The 20,548-nt window shown below is 39.3% G+C and overlaps 1 protein-coding gene across 1 annotated transcript in view; it reads right to left on the bottom strand.

Annotated features, from left to right (window-relative positions):
* Positions 1 to 12,514: 12,514 nt before the first annotated feature.
* Positions 12,515 to 20,548, bottom strand: part of CRHR2 (corticotropin releasing hormone receptor 2) — a 117,181-nt gene continuing 109,147 nt past the window's right edge. The window contains exons 9-12 of the mRNA XM_039364508.1: positions 19,857 to 19,942; positions 18,256 to 18,391; positions 16,080 to 16,121; positions 12,515 to 12,777 (exon numbers count right to left, since the gene is read on the bottom strand). Of these exons, the coding sequence (XP_039220442.1) occupies positions 12,637 to 12,777; positions 16,080 to 16,121; positions 18,256 to 18,391; positions 19,857 to 19,942 (405 nt within the window). The 3' untranslated portion in view covers positions 12,515 to 12,636. The remainder of the gene's footprint in view (positions 12,778 to 16,079; positions 16,122 to 18,255; positions 18,392 to 19,856; positions 19,943 to 20,548) is intronic.

Raw genomic sequence — 20,548 nt, 5'->3', positions numbered from 1 at the left:
GACCTGGCTTTCTGGAGAAAGTTCTGATGCTGGAAAAAGTGGAAGGAAAGGAGGAGGAGGAGGAGGAGGAGGAGGAGAAGAAGAAGAAGAAGAAGAGGAAGAAGAAGAAGAAGAGGAAGAAGACCCGCATCAAGGACTCCCTTATTTGTTTATTTATTTATTTATGAGACTTATATACCGCTTTAAGTGCAAGCACTCTCTAAGCGGTGTACACCAGTAAGCAATGTATGTGTGTCTATATATATATATATATATATATATATATATATATATATATATATATATATATATATATATATATATATTACATTGCCCCCAACAATCTGGGTCCTCATTTTACCTACCTCGGAAGGATGGAAGGCTGAATCAACCTTGAGCCGGTGAGATTTGAACCGCTGACCTGCTGAACACAGTCAGCTAAAGTGGCCTGCAGTACTGCACTCTAACTGCTGCACCTCGGCTCTTTTATGGGGGTGATAAGGGCATCATCGGAAGAGGTGAAGCATTAGATTGGGGATCGATCATTAGGTGCATCTATGCGGTTGGTAAGGTTCAACACTGACTTAACAGAACATGACCCATCAAGCAAAACAAAGACCCAGATTTCTATGTATTGTTTGGAAATATGGAAAGACAAAGAAGGAGACAACCAGCAGGGGGGTGGATGTCATTTGTAACATCACACAGTCATACAATCACATTTAATGAAAGTTATGCAAAAACTCTGGGAGGAGGTTTTGAAGTATTTATAGCACAACTACTAGATTCTGTAACAGCTTTGTTCCTTATGCCATCCGAATTGTAAATTCGCAGGATTCTTTTTTTACCCCGCCACGTATATGTATACATTCGAACTAGATTGTGATGTTTCTGTGTGTCATAAATGTGTATGTGGATATATATGCAAAATGGTATTTTTTAAAGAGCTGAATGCAATGAAATTTTATTTTAATGTATGCTGATTAGTGTACATTGAAAGTGACAATAAAGTTTTTATTCTATTTTATTCCCTTCCATTTCATTCTACTCCACTCCATTCCATTCTTTCTACTCTACTCTATGGTCGAGAATGTCTGTGGAGATACTCAGCCATCCAGCTCATAGTTATCTCAAAGGTGCTTTTTCGAAAGCAACTAGACTGTTTTTAATTTGAAGAAGAGGTTTCTTATCATCCAAGAAGTTTCATTAGTCGAGAAGGTTCATAATTGTTTGTAGACCTATACTAAACCATTCCCAGTGTGTGTGTGTGTGTGTGGGGGGGAATCCCATTGGCGTCCCTGTTCTGAATTCTAAAGGGCTGACGAATTGGTTCCCTTTCCTTTCCCAAAATTAATCACACAGACCTTGAAATCCAGAAATGTAGAAGTGTTTATTATTGAAAATATTTACACTGTATTTCAACATCACATAAAAATTCCCGGAGAGCCTAACTAGATTATTCCAGTGTAACACAACTTTTGGAATGAAGTTGCCATTCATCCCTTCCTTCATTTTGAGTAATTTTTAATACAAAGTTTCCCTTTATAAAACAAAACTGAAATTTTTGAGGCTGGGCCTCAAAAAACGAGAGCAATTACTCTGTTATAAGCCACAGATTTTCTCTTTCCCTTTTCCTTCCCCTCCCATTTTAAATCTCACCTCAAACCAGTCCATGTTTTCAAACTTGGCAACTTAAAAGGTGCATGGACTTCAGTTCCCAGAATTCCCTAGCCAGCATAGATGGACTTCAACCCCCAGAATTCCCTAGTCAACATGTGTGGATTTCGTCTTCCCCAATTCCTCAGCCAGTCATGGGAATGGGAATTGAATTCTGGGAATTGAAGTCCATTCCTCTTAAAGCAGTGGTTCTCAACCTGTGGGTCGGGACCCCATTTGGGGTCGAACGACCATTTCATGGGACCCGCCAAACAACGCAGTCCGCCATTTCCCCCCCCCCTTTTCCTTAGCTGTGCTACTCCCTTTTATTCTATTGGCTTTTGAAAGCCAATAGAATAGCCTCTCTTGAATAGAGTCTAATTCTATTGGCTTTCAAAAGCCAGTAGGAATTTTCCAGGCTGTCTCTGCCTTGCTGAGCCCGCCAAAAGTCCCATTCTGCAAACGGTGCTGCACCAGTTGAGTAGTCCTCGACTTACGACCGGTTGAGTAGTCCTCGACTTACGACCAGTTGGGGGTCGCGGCATTAAAAAGGTTGAGAACCACTGCCTTAAAGGGACCAAGTTTGAGAAAAATCGACAGCCACACTATGCGTCTGATGAAAATTTCTGCCTTTAAATAAAAAATTAGCTGAAAAAGGGGCAATCAGATTCCGCTGGAATTTGGGCTATTATACACTAACATAATTTATTCAGACAAATTTGCAGTCTAGCCTAAAAACCTTGTTTCTGAAGGTATAAATCACCTTCACCAAAGGCCAGCTATGTTTTGTCCACAGAGTCAAGAAATATTGAAAAAGCAGATGTTTTTAAAAATCTACCTTTCTATTTCAAGACTGCTAATAGTCCCTAAAAATAGGGTCACCCTGATCAGGAAAAGAGGTCATAAAAGCCCTATTTGCTTTAAATGAGCAAAGTGAAGTATGCAAGAAAAACAAGCTTATATGAGGGCTGAGGAATTCTGGGAGTTGAAGTCCACAAGTCTCAAAAGTTGCCAAGTCTGGAGACCCTGGCTTATGTCATGAGGTTGAAGACCCATTTTCACTTTTTTGACCTGTGCAACAATGCTTCTTAAGCCACCTGACCCAATTCTTTGACTGGTCTCAAATAATGTCATTATCCCTACGAAAAACAAACAAACAAGCAGGCTGTTGTTTGTACACAAACATCTCAGCAACACACTCTCACACTGGATTCCCTGTTCACAAACAAGGCAATTACAAATTGATCCATAAACTTTCAAAATATGTCACTGAAGACCCACTCTACTCAAACCCATAGCCCAGGTCCACCTGGCCAAAATAAGGCATTCTTAAGGGCTGATCTTGTTCCCTGCAGTAGCTCACAACTACTGCACTATGCAAAAAGGTGGCAGGAGTGTAACTCTAAGCAAGGGCAAAATAAACCAACAATCACAGAAACCTCAGCAGCATTCACATGTGTTTGTATGAATGTGTGTGTTTGCAAGTTTGTTTGCAATTACATGAAGGCAGGACAAGAAGCGACAGTGAAGACTAATCAAGGAGAGAACCAGGTTAGAACTAAGGAGAAACTTCCTGACAGTGTGGACAATTAACCAGTGGAACAGCTTGCCTCAGGATGTTGTGGGTGCTTCAGCACTGGAGGTTTTTAAGAAGAGACTGGACAACCACTTGTCTGAAATGGTATAGGGCAGGGATAGGCAACTTGGCTCTTTTATGACTCGTGGACTTCAGCTTCCAGAATTCCTGGGCCAGCCTGGTATACGGTCTCCTGCTTGAGCAGGGGGCTGGACTAGAGGACCTCAAGAGTTCCCTTCCATCTCTGTTATTCTGTTATTCTGCAGCTCTTAGAGCTTAGAACTGGATTCAGCATATATTTGACTAAACCTGATCAATTATAGAAACCAAGCTAGAGAGAGTTCGGTTAATCCTTGACTTATGACCAAAATTGGAGCGAAAATTGTCGCTAAGCAAGATGGTTGTTAAGTGAGTCATTCAATTTTATGACTTTTTTTGCTGTGGTTGTTAAGTAAATCATATGCTTGTTAAGTGAATCTGGCTTCCCCCCCCCCCCCCGTTGATTTTGCTTATCAGATACCCTGCTGGGAAAGTCAGAAACGGCAATAAAGTGATCCTGGTGACACTATCATAAACCTGCTGGTTGCTGGACTTCCGGTGGTTTGGTGTCGGTGATGGCGGCTACTTTGTAGCCGTCCTCCTGGGAAAGAGTGAGAACCGCGGAGAACAGCAGGCACCAGCTGTTCCGCGGCTCAAAACCTCCCTCCCGGGCGAAGGGGGGGAGGGGAGTATCACCTGAATAGAGGTAGAGCCTCTTGAACCCCCCAGGAATTTTTCCTTGGGGGATGAAAAGAGAGCTCCCTCGGAGTTCGGGTTGCCTCCGCCTCCCAGCTGTCTTTGTTCCTTCGGGAACAAAGCAAAACGCCGCTACCACCTCCGCGCTTAAAGGAACCGGGTGAGTTATTTTTAAAAGCGGACAGAGTTGGATAAAGGATTTTTCTTATTGGATTTCATTTGGACTTTAGTTTGAAAGGTTGACCTTTATTTCTTTTTCTTTTTCTCTTTTTTCTTCGTTTTTTCTTGCGTGGAGAGTGAAAGTAAAATGGCGATTGGAAAGTTTTTTTCTTGAAAAAAAGTGAGCGAAACGGAACGTTATGGATTAGATGGTTTTTTTTTTCTTTAAACTTTTTCTTAAGGTGGATTTGTGTTTTGGGAAGATTTTTTTTCTTTTTTCTTTTTGTTATTTCTTTTCCCTTTCAAGGGATTTTTTATTTTTTTCAAAGAAGGAGGAAAGAAGAAACAAGATTTTTTCTTTTTCAAAATGGCTTCAAAGAGGCAAGCAACTTCTACAGTACCTAAGGTGGCTTCTTCTCCTGCGATCTTACCGGCACAACAACCTAAAGCTACACCACCACCCTCTCCTCCTTTGCCAGCAATAACGGTATAAGATATGAAAGATATAATGGGAAATGCTGTAGCTCAAATCAGAGGGGAAATGAAGGAGCTTTTAGAGCAGAATAATACTCAAATCAGAGGGGAAATGAAGGAGCTTTTAGAGCAGAATAATACTATTTTGAGGCAAGATATAGTTATGGCCTTAACAGGACTTGCTTCTGTGGTTGAGAAGTTGGATTCTAGAGTGGAAGAGGTGGCAGATAAGGTGGACATTTTGGAAGATAAATTTGAAGGCATGGAAAAAAAGATGGAAATTTCACAAGATGACTTGTTATGTCTCAGTACAGAGAGATGGAGTATGCTTTAAGAATCAGAGGCCTGAAAGAAGACATGCAGCAAGACTTGAGAGAGATTGTGGTAAATGACTTTGCTGCTATTTTGAATAGAGAGAAAGAGGAAATACTCAGAGAAGTTGCAAAAATATTTAGAGTTAACTCTTGGGTTGCAAAGCAAAGAAATTTACCAAGAGATGTGGTGATTTATTTTGGGAAGAGATCTCTGCGTAATGAAATTATACAAGCTTTTTACAATAAGAGGTTTCAGATTGCTGCTCAAGATGTCATCATTCTAAAGGAGATCCCATCCAAAATTTTAAGAAGGAGAAAAGAGTTTGCTTTCTTAGCTAATGAACTTAAAAAAAGATTGATGCCATTCAGATGGGAGATTCTGATGGGTATTGTTGTGAGCCATGCGGGGACACGTTATAGACTTAATACAGTTTCTAAAGCAAATGAGTTTTACAAGTCGGTCCTGGGAGCAGGCTCACCATCACTTATGATGCAGAAAACCTTGGATGGTAAAGAGGTAGAACAGCAGTCTGAAGAAGTAGTATTGATGGATTCTGGAAAGTCACAGGCAGAGTGGTTGCAACAAGCAGAGATTAAAGAGCAAAGAATGACTCGCGTAGCACATAGACGTAAGGAAAAGGAACAACAGAAGAAAGAAGTTAAAGAAGTTTCTCAAAAATTTGCTTCGGTGCCTGTGGGAGGAGCAAGACCCAAGAGTTCTGCACCACATTCCTCAATAGCAGATCTTCAAGCAGTCTTCTCCAGGCTTCTGGTTAAGAGAAATGGTAAAGCTCCTGACATGGAATGCTAACGGTCTTAATTCCCCTCAAAAGAGAAAGAAAATTTTTCATTATTTAAAGCAACATAATAATGATATTATTTGTTTGCAGGAAACACATATTATATCTAAAGATCAAAAATATTTAGTTAATGCTTGTCCGAGATCTCATTTTGTATCTTTTGCTCCTGGGAAAAAAGGGGGAGTAGTTATTTATGTTAAGCAAAACTTATCAGCCTGTTTGGTAGAATCTGATCCTCAAGGGAGATATGTTATGATTGAAGTTGGTCTGTATGGTAAGAAAGTACTTATAGTGGGACTGTATGCACCAAATCAATAACAGGAACAATTTTACAGACTGTTACATCAACAATTAACTTTGTTGGATTATAGATCTGTTATACTAATGGGAGACTGGAATGGTGTTTTAGATACACAAAGAGATAAAAAAGGATCCTCTATTTCCTTTAAACAGGCTAAACTACCTAAAGCTTTTTTTGATTTGAAAGAGGATTGGGAGCTGCGAGATTATTGGTGTGAACATAACTTGGAGGAAAGAGACTTCACTTTTTTTTGAGATAGACATCAATCTTTTTCAAGAATTGATTTTTTTTTATTACAACGGATTTATATTTTAGGGTAAAGAATGTTAAAATTTTTCCCAGGACATTGACGGATCACAGTCCAGTTTGGATGGAATTGGTTGATGAAAAAGAGGAAAGGAGATCGTGGAGGATGAATGAAAATTTATTTAGACAAGAAAAGAATGTTCAAAAATTAAAGGAGCAATTAAAGGATTATTTTGTTTTAAATATACATAAGAGAACTTCAATGTCAATGGTCTGGGACGCAGGTAAAGCCTACATGCGGGGGATTTTGATACAAATGAATAATGTTTATAGACAGAAGCAGATGCAGAAACGTAAGGAGTTGGAAGATGAGATTAAATTAAAAGAAAAAGCTTTGATTTTAAATTCTACAGATGAGAAGGTTAAGGAATCTATAAAATTGCTTAAATCACAATTTAATATGTTGATGGCTGATCAAACAGCAACTAATTTATTATATATGAAACAAAATACATTTTGTAATGCTAACAAACCAGGGAGATGGTTGGCCTATCAACTGAGAAAGAAGCAGAGACAGAGAACTATAGATAAAATAAATTATAATGGTAAATTGATATATCAGAAGGAGTTGATTAAGAAATCCTTTTTAGATTATTACCAAAAATTATATATGAGTACTAAAGTACAGGTTTCAGATATAGATAATTATTTAAATGAAACTAACTTTCCTAAATTAACAGAAGATCAGAAAAAAGAAATTAATGGTTTGATTACTAGTGAGGAAATTGAGATAGTAATTAAAGAATTAAAATTAGGTAAGGCACTGGGTACGGATGGTTTGACATCTATTTATTACAAAACCTTGGTACAAGAGATGACTCAACCTTTAAGTGAGCTTTTTAATAATATATTACAGGGTTCAGAGATTCCCCGGTCATGAAGTAGAGCTTTTATATCTTTGATTCCAAAAGAAGATCAAGATCTTACTTTACCAAAGAATTATAGACCTATATCTCTTTTAAATGTAGATTACAAGATCTTTTCAAAAAATTTAGCTAACAGGCTTATGAGGGTTTTGTATCATGTAATACATACCGATCAAACGGGTTTTATAACTGGAAGGTACATGAAGAATAATGTTAGACAAATTATTAACTTATTAGAATTTTTAGATATAAACAATCAAGTTTCTGCAGGATTGATATTTTTAGATGCTGAAAAAGCTTTTGATCAGCTGAATTGGCAATTTATGTTAAGATTAATTGAGAAAATGAACTTTGGAGAAAAAATTTTACAAGCTCTTGGTGTTATTTATCAAAAGCAAACGGCACAACTTATAGTTAATGGGGGTTTGTCAGAGGTGTTTACAATAGAGAAGGGAACCAGAAAGGGTTGTCCATTGTCACCATTGCTGTTTGTCTTAACCTTGGAAATATTGCTGATTAAAATTCGAGAATCACAGCAAATAAAAGGAATAGAAGTTAATAAAAAAGAATATAAATTAAGGGCTTTTGCTGATGACTTGGTGGTTACCTTATCTCAACCTACTTATTCTGTAATAGAGTTATTACAATTGATATATCAGTATGGACAGGTTTCGGGTTTTAAAATTAATAACAATAAGACTAAAATATTGCCTAAGAATATGACCAATTTGGATAAGCAGATTTTGGTTAATTTGACAGATTTTGAGGTTGTCAATAAGGTAAAATATTTGGGGGTTATTTTATCTGTTTCTAATGCAAAATTGTATAAAAATAATTATGAAAGGCTGTGGGTCAATATACAAAGAGATTTGGAAAATTGGGAGAAGTTGCAGTTATCTCTTTTGGGAAGAATTGCGGCGATTAAAATGAATGTTTTGCCAAAGTTTCTTTTTTTTATTTCAAATGATACCTATTTTAAAGAATGAGGTTAATTTAAATGAATGGCAAAAAGGTATTAACAAATTTATCTGGGCAGGGAAAAAACCAAGAGTAAAACTTAAAATTATACAAGATATTCGTGAGAGAGGTGGACTCAAGGTACCGAATTTGAAATTGTATTATGATGCTGTGGTTTTAACATTAATAAGTGATTGGGTTAATTTAACAAATGTAGAAATACTCCTCTTGGAGGGTGGGGATTTACTTTTTGGATGGCATGCCTATCTAATTTTTAATAAAAAGGTTGATCGGGTTTTTAAATCTCATATTATAAGGATCTCTTTACTTCGGGTTTGGAGGAAATATTATAGAAGTGATTTTAAAATTCCACTATGGGCCATACCGGGGCATGCGATAGAGGGGATAAGGAGAGGAGTTAAGATGGATAGCGTTTCTTATGTACAATTACTTAGATGGGATGGTAAAAACTGGCAATTAAAATCTTTGGAAGATTTAATACAAGAAAATATTATTTACTCATGGTTTCATTATAGACAAATAGTGGAGAGGGGGAAGATAGATCGTAATGTGGGTTTGCTTAGAGAAGATGAGAATTTATTAAAACAAATAAAAGATCAAAGACGAACCCATATTAAGAGAATCTATGGGGTGTTAGTAAAATTGGATTCAGAAGCAGAATTAGTTAAAAAATGTATGGTCAAATGGGCACAAAATTTTGACGAATCGGTTTTATTAGATACTTGGGAAGTTATTTGGGTGAGGAATGTTAAATTTACACAAGCCCAAAATTTAAGGGAAAATTTTTATAAAATGTTTTATAGATGGTATCTTGATCCACAAAAAATGTCTCGTATGTATCCTGACTTAACAGCCTAAATGTTGGAGATGTGGATGTTCGGATGCTACTTATTATCATATCTGGTGGTCATGTAAAAATATAAAAGCTTTTTGGATTAAGATATGGTGGAATATCCAAAGAATTTTTAGAAGAAGGGTAAAATTTACCCCACAATTGTTTTTGTTAGGTATTGTTTCTGATTGTGATACTAAAGAGACTATATTGATGTTAAATTTAATTACAGCGGCAAGGTTGTTAGTAGGGCAATGTTGGAAGAAGGAATCTTTGCCTACCTTGCAAGAGTGGTTTTTTAAAGTTTCTTATTTGGCGGAAATGGCAAAGATTTCGGCTTTCTTAAAACACCAACCGCAAGAGAAGTATTTTTTGGTATGGAAAAAATGGATAGACTTTATACAACATAAGTTGGATATAAAAAAATATTATTTAGCTTTTCAATAATTTATATTTAAAATTTAAGATATTTTATAGATTTTATAGACTTTCCTTTTTTTCTTTTTTTTCTTCCTATTTTTTGTATTTTTGTCTTTATATATAAATATATTATTGTTAACTATTTCATAATTTGTTTAATTAATGTATTTAGACTTGTTAATGGTTTATATCTGTTTTAAGATTTTTTGAAAAATTTTAATTAAGCCTGTATTCAGCTCTGGGAGGGTCAGGGGAGGGTATAGGGGGTTGGGGGGGCTTGGGGAAGGGAAATGTATTGTTTTGTAAAATTTAAAAATTTTCAATAAAAAAAACAAACCTGCTGGTTGCTAAGTTGCCAAATTTTGATGGTTTTGCTGTGGGGAGACCGTGATGGTCGTATGTTTGAGGACTAATTGTAAATCACTTTTTTCAGCATCGTTGTAATTTCAAACAGTCACTAAACAAGTGGTTGTAAGTTGAGGATTATGTCTGTGTGTGTGTGTGTGCGCACACACACACACACACATATATACACTATATGTATTTCACTCAACATATATATTTCATTCAACATCATGCAAAGCCATCATGTAGTTTTCTAGCTTTTCTATTAGCAGGTTGTATGAATCACCCAAATAAACCATGGCTTAGCAAAATCTATAAAACTAAACTCTGATGCCCACTAAAAAAAAAACGGGTGTTCTTTTTTCACCTAAAAAGCAATAAACCTATTTCCCTGTCACTTTTTTCTTTTTTTTATTTTTGAATAAGCATGTATTACGGCCTTCTGAAGAATAATTTCCCTGCTGTGTGAAACTAGACACACGGATTCTTTATTCATAAAAAGTAGAATAAAATGTACTTATTTATCTGTTCCTTTGGGCCCCAAATTAGCAGACTTCTGCATGCTGTCTGTATTTAGGCTGGGTCATTGGTGGCGAACCTATGGCACGGGTGCCAGAGGCGGCATTCGGAGCCCTCTCTGTGGCACATGTGCCGTTGCCCCAGCCTTGACTCCCACTGTAACCCCCTCCTCACCAGCAGCCCCCCTGAAGGAGAGTCACCCCCAAGCGTGGTCCATGCAGAGCAGCACAGCCAAGGACATGGCAGCCAGGAAGCATAGACAAGACTGCCCTCACGCCCCATTGCGCACAGTTGATGTTGCGGGGTGCGGGCAGAGGGCAGAGGGCGTGGCCGCCATGGCGCTGCTGGGCTGCCTGGGCGATCTGCGGCGGGCCCTGGAGGTGGTGAGTGGCCCTGCAGGCAGACAGGGTGAGGGCGGAGCAGGGGGTGGAGTGGAGGCGGGGCCAGTTTTGGGGCACTCGGTCTCTAAAAGGTTCGCCATCACTGGCCTGGGTTAATAAAAGCACACAGTAACCAAGATAAGCTTAATCAAATCCAGGAAGAAGGCAAGAAGCAACGGGTGGAAACTCATCAAGGAGAGAAGCAACCTAGAACTAAGGAGAAACTTCCTGACAGTGAGAACAATTAATCAGTGGAACAGCTTGCCTCCAGAAGCAGTAAATGCTCCAACACTGGAAGTTTTTAAGAAGAGACTGGACAGCCATTTGTCCGAAATGGTGTAGGGTTTCCTGCCCGAGCAGGGGGTTGGACTAGATGACCTCCAAGGTCCCTTCCAACTTTACTACTATTACTAATCTAACAAACAAACCCAAATTCCTGAAACATGTAGAAGGGAAATCACAAATTGGAAAGCCAGTTTGGTGCATTAGTTAAAGGTTCCAGGCTAGAAACCAGGCGACAGTAAGTTCTAGTCCTGCTTTGGGCACAAAGCCAGCTGGGTCACTCCCAGTCTGAGCCAGTCACTCCCTTGGCCCTAGAAAGGAGACAATGGCAAACCACCTCTGAAAAGCCTTGCCAAGAAAATTCTCCAGGCGGCCTCCGAGAATCATCTTATGTGTGTGTGAGTCATTTGTTTGTAATAACGGACTCAACAAAATGATTAAAGAGAAAGGGGAAAATTTATATCATAAATACAATATAAATAAATAATTTTATTAGTTCTTTTTGAAAGGCTAGGGTACTGGGGGGGGGAGGGAAAGGTTGAGATGAGAGTTTGGTGCAGTGGTTACGGCTGGTCTAGAAATTGAAAGGTTGTGAATTCCAGTTCTGCCCTAGGCACAAAACCAGCCAGGTGACTTTGGGCCAATCACCAGGAGACGGTGAGTTCTAGTCCTGCCTTAGGCTGAAAGGTGGCTGGGTGACTTAATGTAATCACCAGCAGACTTTGAATTCTAATCCTGCCTTAGGCTGAAAGATGGCTGGGTGACTTAATCATCAGGAGACTGAATTCTAATCCTGCTTTAGGCCTGAAAGGTGGCTGGGAGACTTAGGGTCAATCACTAGGAGACAGTGAGTTCTAGTCCTGCCTTAGGCCCGAAAGCTGGCTGGGTAATTTTGTGCCAGTCTCTTTCTTTCAGCCCAGCTCACCTCACAGGGGTGTTGTTATAGGGAAAATCAGAGGAAGGGATGCTAGCTAAGGTGCCTTGAGTTGCATAACAAAGGCAGGATGTAAATCAAAAGTAAATGGTGGTTTTCAAAAGTGGCAGGGCTCCATAGTTGCATTTTCCTAGCTACCATCTTGACTTTTTTGACCACCAGCCACATATTCTCCCCTTGCAGTGTCTCACTTGGTGATTCTGTCCAGCCAAAAAATTAGGATTTTGGACAACAAGGGAAGATTCCTTGCTGATATCCCTCTCCAATTCTGTTTCTGCCCACAGCCCCCTTTAAAAAAAACTCCATTTTCTTTGGAAAAAAAGAGCATTGTATTAAAACAAAGAGTTTTCTCTGGAGAAATAAACCCAAGTTGCTTTTTTTGGGAATTAAAAACGAGGAAAAAAAATACAGGTTCAATTGGGAGGGAGAAAACCACAAGGGAAAACAGGTCTCTCCAGAACAGTGATTCTCAACTTTGGAAACTTTAAGATATGTGGACTTCAATTCCCAGAATCCCTAGCTAACTTGGGTGAACTTCAACTCCCAGAATCCCCCAGCAACTGAGTGAACTTCAACTCCCAGAAATCCCTAGCCAGTATGAGTGTACTTCAATTCCCAGAATCCCCCAGCCAGTATGAATAGATTTCAATTCCCAGAATTCTCTAGCCAGAGTGAGTGGACTTCATCTCCCATGCTGGCTGGGGAATTCTGGGAGTTGAAGTCCACAAGTCTTAAAGGGACCAAGGTTGAGAAACAGTGCTCCAGGGGCTTTGGGCTTCTTCACACAGCCGCAGTTTGTTTTATACTGTGAAAGCTAATCCTGGTGGGAGAGGTGGGCATGGACATGGCACGGGCCACGCGAACCCGGAGGGAATGATGATCTTGCCAACGATGCCACCTTTTCCTAGCTGCAGAACGCACCTGGAAAATCCCAAAAAAAGAGAGGAATCTGGTTAGAGGTCTGGTGTGGTGTATCCAAAGATGCTTCTCCAAGTGAAAATAAATCAGAATTATCCAGTTTCCTTCAGTTTCCCCTTTTGATATATACTCGGGTTTGCTAATTTTTTTTAAAAAAAACAACAGATTTCTATGTTCAGATAGTCCTTGACTAGTGACCATAACTGAGTCCAAAATTTCTGTTGCTAAGCAAGACAGAAATTTTGTGAAGTTATAGTCTGAATTGTTGCAATTGTTACTGAGTGAATCCCTGCACTTGTTAAGTTAGTATGCTAAGTCAGTGGTTCTCAACCTGTGGGTCGGGACCCCATTTGGGGTCGAACAACCATTTCACGGGGGTCGCCAAACAACGCAGTCCGCCATTTTTTCCCCCTTTTCCTTAGCTGTCCTACTCCCTTTTATTCTATTGGCTTTTGAAAGCCAATAGAAGAGACTCTCTTGAATAGAGTCTAATTCTATTGGCTTTCAAAAGCCAACAGGAATTGTCCAGGCTGTCTCTGCCCTGCTGAGCCCGCCAAAAGTCCCATTCTGCAAACGGTGCTGCACCAATTGAGTAGTCCTCGACTTACGACCGGTTGAGTAGTCCTCGATTTACGACTGGTTGAGGGGTCACGGCATTAAAAAGGTCGAGAACCACTGTGCTAAGTGAATCTGGCTTCTCCCATCGACGTTGCTTGTCAAAAGGTGGCAAAAGGGGATCACGTGACCCCGGGATGCTGCGATCGTCATAAATACGAGTCAATTGCCAGGCGTCCGAATTTTGAACATGTGACCATGAGGATGTGGCAATGGTTGTAAGTGTGAAAAAGTCATAAGTCACTTTTTTGGGGGTCGCTGTAACTTCCAATGGTCACAAAACTAACGGCTGTAAGTCGAGGACTTCCTGTTCGTACCACCTTTTCCTCCAAATCTTGAGAGATCTGGGGAGATGCCAAGATAGAATAGAACAGAGCTGCAAGGGACCTTGGAGGTCATCTAGTCCAACCCCCTGCTCAGACAGGAAACCCGATACCATTTTGGACAAATGGCCGTCCAGTCTCTTCTTAAAAACTTCCAGTGTTGGAGCATTCACTGCTTCTGGAGGCAGGTTGTTCCACTGGCTAATTGTTCTAACAAGTTTCTCCTTAGTTCTAGGTTGTTTCTCTCCTTGATTAGTTTCCATCCGTTGCTTCTTGTCCTGCTTTCAGGTGCTTTGGAGAATAGCTTGACTCCCTCTTCTTTGGGGCAGCCCCTGAGATATTGGAACACTGCTATCATGTCCCCCCTCGTCCTTCTCTTTGTTAAACTAGACCTACCCAATTCCAGCAACCGTTCCTTATATGTTTTAGCCTCCAGTCCCCTAATCCTCTTTGTTACTCTTCTCTGCACTCTTTCTAGAGTCTCAACATCTTTTTTACATCGTGGTGACCAAAACTGGATGCAGTATTCCAAGTGTGGCCTTACCAAGGCATTGTAAAGTGGTATTAACACTTCACGTGATCTTGATTCTGCCGCTCCCCCCCCAAAAAAACCCCAGGGCCACCCTTTAAAGCAAGTATGAAGATCTAGATCTGGAATTCATCCTTATTTGCCAGATAGTCCGCAGTACTGACTGTCAATTTTCCTGAAGTTAATAGGACTGTTAGTAGAAAATAAATAATCCCACCTAAATGATGGAGTTATACTAGAGAATTACAAGTAATCCTTGTCTTATATTTAGTAAGACACTTGGAGACCATTCATTCCACTACAATAGCACTGGAAAAAGTGACTTATGACCATTTTTTTTCCACATTTATAACCTTTGCAACATCTCCATGGTCACGTGATCAAAATTCAGATGCTCGGCAACTGGCATGTACTTATTACGATTGCAATCTCCCTGGAGTCACGCGATCCCCTTTTGCGACCTTCTGACAAGCAAAGTGAAGGGAGGAAGCCAGGCTCACTAAACAGCTGTGTTACTCACTTAACAACTGTGGCAAGAAAAGCTGTAAAATGGGGTAAAATTTACTTAACAAATGTTTTGCTTAGCAGTGGAAAAATTTGGGCTCAATTGTTGTTGTATGTCTAGTACAGGGGTAGGCAGCCTTGGCTCTTTTACGACTGGTGGACTTCAACTCTCAGAATTCCTGAGCCAGCATGTCTCAGCTTGGAAATTTCTCCCTTTCCCCTCAGCATGGCTGGCTCAGGAATTCTGGGAGTTGAAGTCCACGAGTCATAAAAGAGCCAGGGTTGCCTACCCCTGGTCTAGGCCTAGGCCGCTTTATGACTGGTGGACTTCAACTCCCAGAATTCCTGAGCCGGCATGTCTCAGCTTGGAAACCTCTCCCTTTCCCCTCAGCATGGCTGGCTCAGGAATTCTGGGAGTTGAAGTCCACCAGTCATAAAAGAGCCAAGGTGGCCTACCCCTGTTCTAGTACTTTCTGTAACTGTTTTAATTAGAAAAAAAGATATATCTAATTTTGTTTCTAGGAACCACTTCTACAGTTTATGCTCAAGATAGAAAAAAAATGAAAGCTCAACATTAGGTTTTGCTGACTACTTTGTTGTTATAGCAATAGTTAATATTTACCAAGTATGAAAAAGTAAAAAAGTTTAGGCTCTAATTTTATTTTGTATTTTACTGCACTGAAAGAGGTTGGAAGCTAATGATTTCCCCCCCTCCCTTATTCCTTTTTCCCTTTATCCCACAGTTCTCCCCCCTTCTCGTTCCATTTGTACTTTACATAATGATAATCTTAATAAAAGATTATTTGTATCATAATAAATATTATATAAATATTATTTTATTAAGACTATCACTTTCTTTTAATGTAGATACATTACAAATAATATAAATATGATATTAAAATATTTATGTTATATTTAATATATCTTTATATTAAAAAGAGAAATTGAATTATCCCACACATGTGGATTTGAGGGCAGACATTGGAATCAGCCCTCCGTACTGAAATCTACCTTTTCCTACAGCAGATAATAACTCATTTCCCACTTATCTTTCATTTTAATGTATGCATTTATAATGACAATAAAGTTTCTATTCTATGCTATTCTGTGCTATGCTATGCTATGCTATTCCATTCCATTCCGTTCCGTTCTACTCTACGCTACGCTACGCTACTCTACTCTTCCCTGCATAAAATTAATAGTGCTGTTCTTGTTGTGATTAGAAAATAAATATATCTAATAATTCTCATGTTGTTTGTTGCAATTTGGAACAGGTTTCATTTCTTCACAAAAAATTCCCTTTGGTTTAATAAAAACAGGATAGTGCAACTTACCTCACTATTTAAGAAGCAGTAAAACACAGACACAAAAAACCCCTAGGAAAAAAAGAGAAAGATTAAGAGGTGGATTTTAATATTAAGAGTTAGAGCAAGTAATCAATGGAACAACCTGCCATGAGAACTATGGATGCTCCAACACTGGAAGTTTTTAAGAAGAGACTGGACAGCCATTTTTCTGAAATGGTATACTATAGAGTTTCCTGCCTGAGCAACGGGTTGGACTAGATGACCTCCAAGGTTCCTTCCATTATTACTATTACTATTATTACTATTATTACTATTATTACTATTATTATTATTATTATTATTATTATGAATCATCGCACAGTCAGTCAGATGTTCAGACTGGATTTGGCATTTTGTCTACCTATCGTGTCCTTACCCAGGACCTGGGATAGGCAGATGTGGATGTTTGATGGGATTTGAGATATCGTCGCAGGATGGAAGCAGTTCCTAGTAAGGCCGCCTTTTGCAATTGACTAATAGTGAATTTGTCAATGCCAGTGGTGTTCAAGTGATGCTCCAGTTGTTTTGGGATTGCACCCAAGGAGCCTATTACTATTGGTACTACCCTTGCTTGCTTTTGCCACAGTCTTTCTATTTCTATTTGTAGGTCTTTGTATTTTGTTATCTTCTCCAGTTCTTTCTCGTCTATTCTGCTGTCTCCAGGCACTGCCACGTCCACTATCCAGACTTTTTTGTCATCATCATCATCATCATCATCATCATCATTATAATTATTATTATTTTTCCCTTCAGGATAAAAAAAAGAAATTATTTATAGGAACAGAGTAATTGTGTGCAATTTAGATGCAAGCTTTTACATATTAAGATGTAGCCCATAATAAGTATAATAGTTAATCTTCCCCAACCTGGCAGTTTCAGAGATTTCAAATTTTAGGCAAAAATCTAGTGATGATCTATATAGCAGTATTTCCCAACCTTGGCATGTTGAATATACCTGGACTTCCCCAGCTAGCTATGAAATCCACAAATCTTCAACTTGTTAAGATTGAAAAACACTGATCTATAAATGTGAAGAAGCCCAGCTTGAGAATTTGCCTGCATTCTTTTAATTATAATTCTACTCTCTATTAACAGAAGCAACCTAGAACTAAGGAGAAACTTCCTGACAGTTAGAACAATTAACCAATGGAACAACCTGCCTCCAGAAGCGGTGAATGCTCCAACACTGGAAGTTTTTAAGAAGAGACTGGACAGCCATTTGTCTGAAATGGTATAGGGTTTCCTGCCTGAGCAGGGGGTTGGACTAGATGACCTCCAAGGTCCCTTCCAACAACAACAACAACAACTTCTTCTTCTTCTTCTTCTTCTTCTTCTTCTTCTTCTTCTTCTTCTTCTTCTTCTTCTTCTTCTTCTTCTTCTTCTTCTTCTTCTTCTTCTTCTTCTTCTCCTTCTTCATCATCATCACCATTATTATTATTATTATTATTGCTGTATTTAAGGTGCAAGAAACTAGTCTAAGTGATGCATTTCAAATATAGATGATAGGAACAGAAATTATAATCTAGACTTTTACATACAGACGTCCAGTTTTTGACATGAGTGCTGAACTAAATTTTGGCATGATTAGAGAGCTACTCCTTCAGACTTAAAAGAGTTGGAAGGGACCTTGGGGAGTCTTCTAATCCAACCCCTTGCTCAAGCAGGAGACCCTATACCATTTCAGACAAATGACCATCCAATCTCTTCTTGTAAACCTCCACTGTTGGAGCATTCACCGCTTCTGAAGGCAGGTTGTTCCACTGATTGATTGTTCTCACTGTCAGGAAGTTTCTCCTTAGTTCTAGGTTGCTTCCTTCCTTGATTAGTTTCCATCCGTTGCTTCTTCTTCTGCCTTCAGATGTTTGGAGAATAGCTTGACTCCATTCTTTTTTGTGGTGGCCCCTCAAATATTGAAATACTGCTATTATGTCACCTCTATGGCTTTTTTCATTAGAGTAGACATAATGCAATTCCTGCAACCGTTCTTTGTATGTTTTAGCCTTCAGTCTTCTAATAGTTTTTGCTGATGTTCTCTGCACTCTTTCTAGAGTCTCAGCATCTTTTTTTACAGTGTGATGACCAAAACTGGATGCAGGATTCCAAGTGTGGCCTTACTAAAACGGTAGCATGACACGATCTTGATACTAACCTTCTGGTTTCTTACCTGAAAAGACTGCAAGAAAGAATTGAAGTAGATGAAAAAGATGTGGGAAATGTCATTTTCTCCTGGGTTGACGAAAAACAGCATGTAGGTGATTCCTAGAAGCGGAAGGAGGACTAACGTTGCTTTGACTGCCTTCCTGTGGAGGAGAACTCAAAGATCAAGCCCAAAATCCAGCACAAAGACAAAATCCAGACAAACTATATTTCCAATCCCCTCTGTTGCTTCTTGCCCTGCCTTCAGGTGGCGCAGTGGTTAGAATGCAGTATTGCAGGCTAACTCTGCCCACTGCCAGGAGTTCGATCCTGACTGGCTCAAGGTTGACTCAGCCTTCCATCCTTCTGTGGTCGGTAAAATGAGGACCCAGATTGTTGAGGGCATGCTGCTGACTATGTACACCGCTTAGAGTGGGTTGTAAAGCACTGTGAAGCGGTATATACAGTTAAGTGCTATTGCTATTGCCGTTTGGATAATAGTTTGATCCCCTCATTTTTGTAGGAGCCCCTCAAATATTGGAAGACTGCTGCTATGCCATCCCTAGTCCTTCTCTTTATTAAACTAGACACACCCAATTCCAGCAACAGTTCTTCGGATGTTTTATACTCCATCCCCCCAATCATCTTTGTTCCTCTTCTCTGCATTCCTTCCTAGAGCCTCAACATCTTTTTTATACTGTGGCAACCAAAGCATGCCATAGAGATAGTCCTTGACTTACAACCCTTCATTTAGTGACCGTTCAAAGTTTCAAAAGGTGACTTATGACTATTTCTCACACTTAGGACCGTTGCAGCAGTCTCAGGGTCACATGATCAAAATTTGGATGCTTGGCATGTATTTAGAATTACTTAGCATAACAGAATTGGAAGGGAGGTCATCTAGTCCAGCCCCCTGCTCAGGCAGGAAACCCTATACCAGTGATGGCGAACCTTTTAGGGATCGAGTGCCCAAACTGCAACCCAAAACCCACTTATGTATTGTCGGGTGCCGATTGGGCATGGCCCATTAGGTGGGTGTGGCCCATATGGTGGGCGTGGCTGTGGTGGTAATGGCAGACTGGGTGGGACTAAAAAGTTCAATCAGTCAATTCCAACTTTGCGAGATCTTTTTTTCCCCGTAAGAAGTTAAAATTGATTGAACCTTTTTTTTTTTTTTGCACATGGCGGTGAAGGTCTAAAGCGAAAAGGTTTTATAAAACCCAGCTGAAGGTCTAGGATTGGGGCGATGGCGTGCGTGCACCTGTGGCATGCGTGCCATAGGTTCGCCACCACGGCCCTATACCATTTTAGACAAATGGTTGTCCAATTTCTTCTTAAAAACTTCCAGTGATGGAGCATTCACAGTTTCTCGTGGCAAGTTGTTCCACTGATTAATTGTTCACTAATTAATTTACAATGGTTGCAATATCCTAGGGTCATTTTATCACCATTAGCAACTAAAGTCAATGGGAGGAACCAGATTTGTTTAACTATCTTGTGAGTAACCTAACAACCGAGGTGTTTGACTTTATGACCACAGCAAAAAAGGTTGTAAAATTGGGCACCACTCATGTAACAATCAGTTCCCTTAGCAACGTAAGGTCTAATCTCATTTAATACTGTACTTACCTGTACTGTATGGTTTCTGAGGTGGTTGAAGCTCTCAATTTTGTCATTAGAATCCTAACTATGTTAAACAGAAACACAAAATTTATCTGTGAAAAAAAAAAGAGAGAAAACCAGATCAATGAACTGCAGTAGAGAATTAATGCAACTGAATAAACTTTCTGTGCCTCTGTGTTCAGGAGAGCGAATGAAACGGTACTTTTCCTGCACAAGTTGAAATTAAATTATTTTCATAGCTGAAGATTTCTTTTCACAGCTGACAAAATCAAGGCCTATTCATTCTGATTTTTGAGGCACGAATATATTGGCACTCTGAAGGGCGAATGGATATTACAAGGAATTTATAATCATACGTCGTTAAGGTCACCATGTAACCGCGCCTAATATTATAACTCTTTTTGTGGCAATTGTTAATTCAATGCAGAATTATTTCAGCAAATAAATTGTCCATAATTGACACTGATTGCTAGAAACCAGAAATAAATGCTGATTTCTACAAAAAACATCGTAAATCATGTGCATAGGCCCAGAGTATGATAAAATGTTGCCGAATATGTTCACATGACAATGGGGATGGGTCAGCTGTCAAAACTTCATAAATAGCCCTGGGAAGGTCTGTGTAACTTTGAACAGTTGCTAGGCAAACGGTTATATGTCAAGGATTAACTATATTTATTTACCTTACTTATTTTTTT

This window comes from Crotalus tigris, unplaced genomic scaffold (genome assembly GCF_016545835.1).
Source record: "Crotalus tigris isolate CLP2741 ecotype Arizona unplaced genomic scaffold, ASM1654583v1 scf7180000019767.335678, whole genome shotgun sequence".
Taxonomy (NCBI): Eukaryota; Metazoa; Chordata; class Lepidosauria; order Squamata; family Viperidae; genus Crotalus; species Crotalus tigris.
This window is presented reverse-complemented; position numbering and strand designations above follow the sequence as displayed.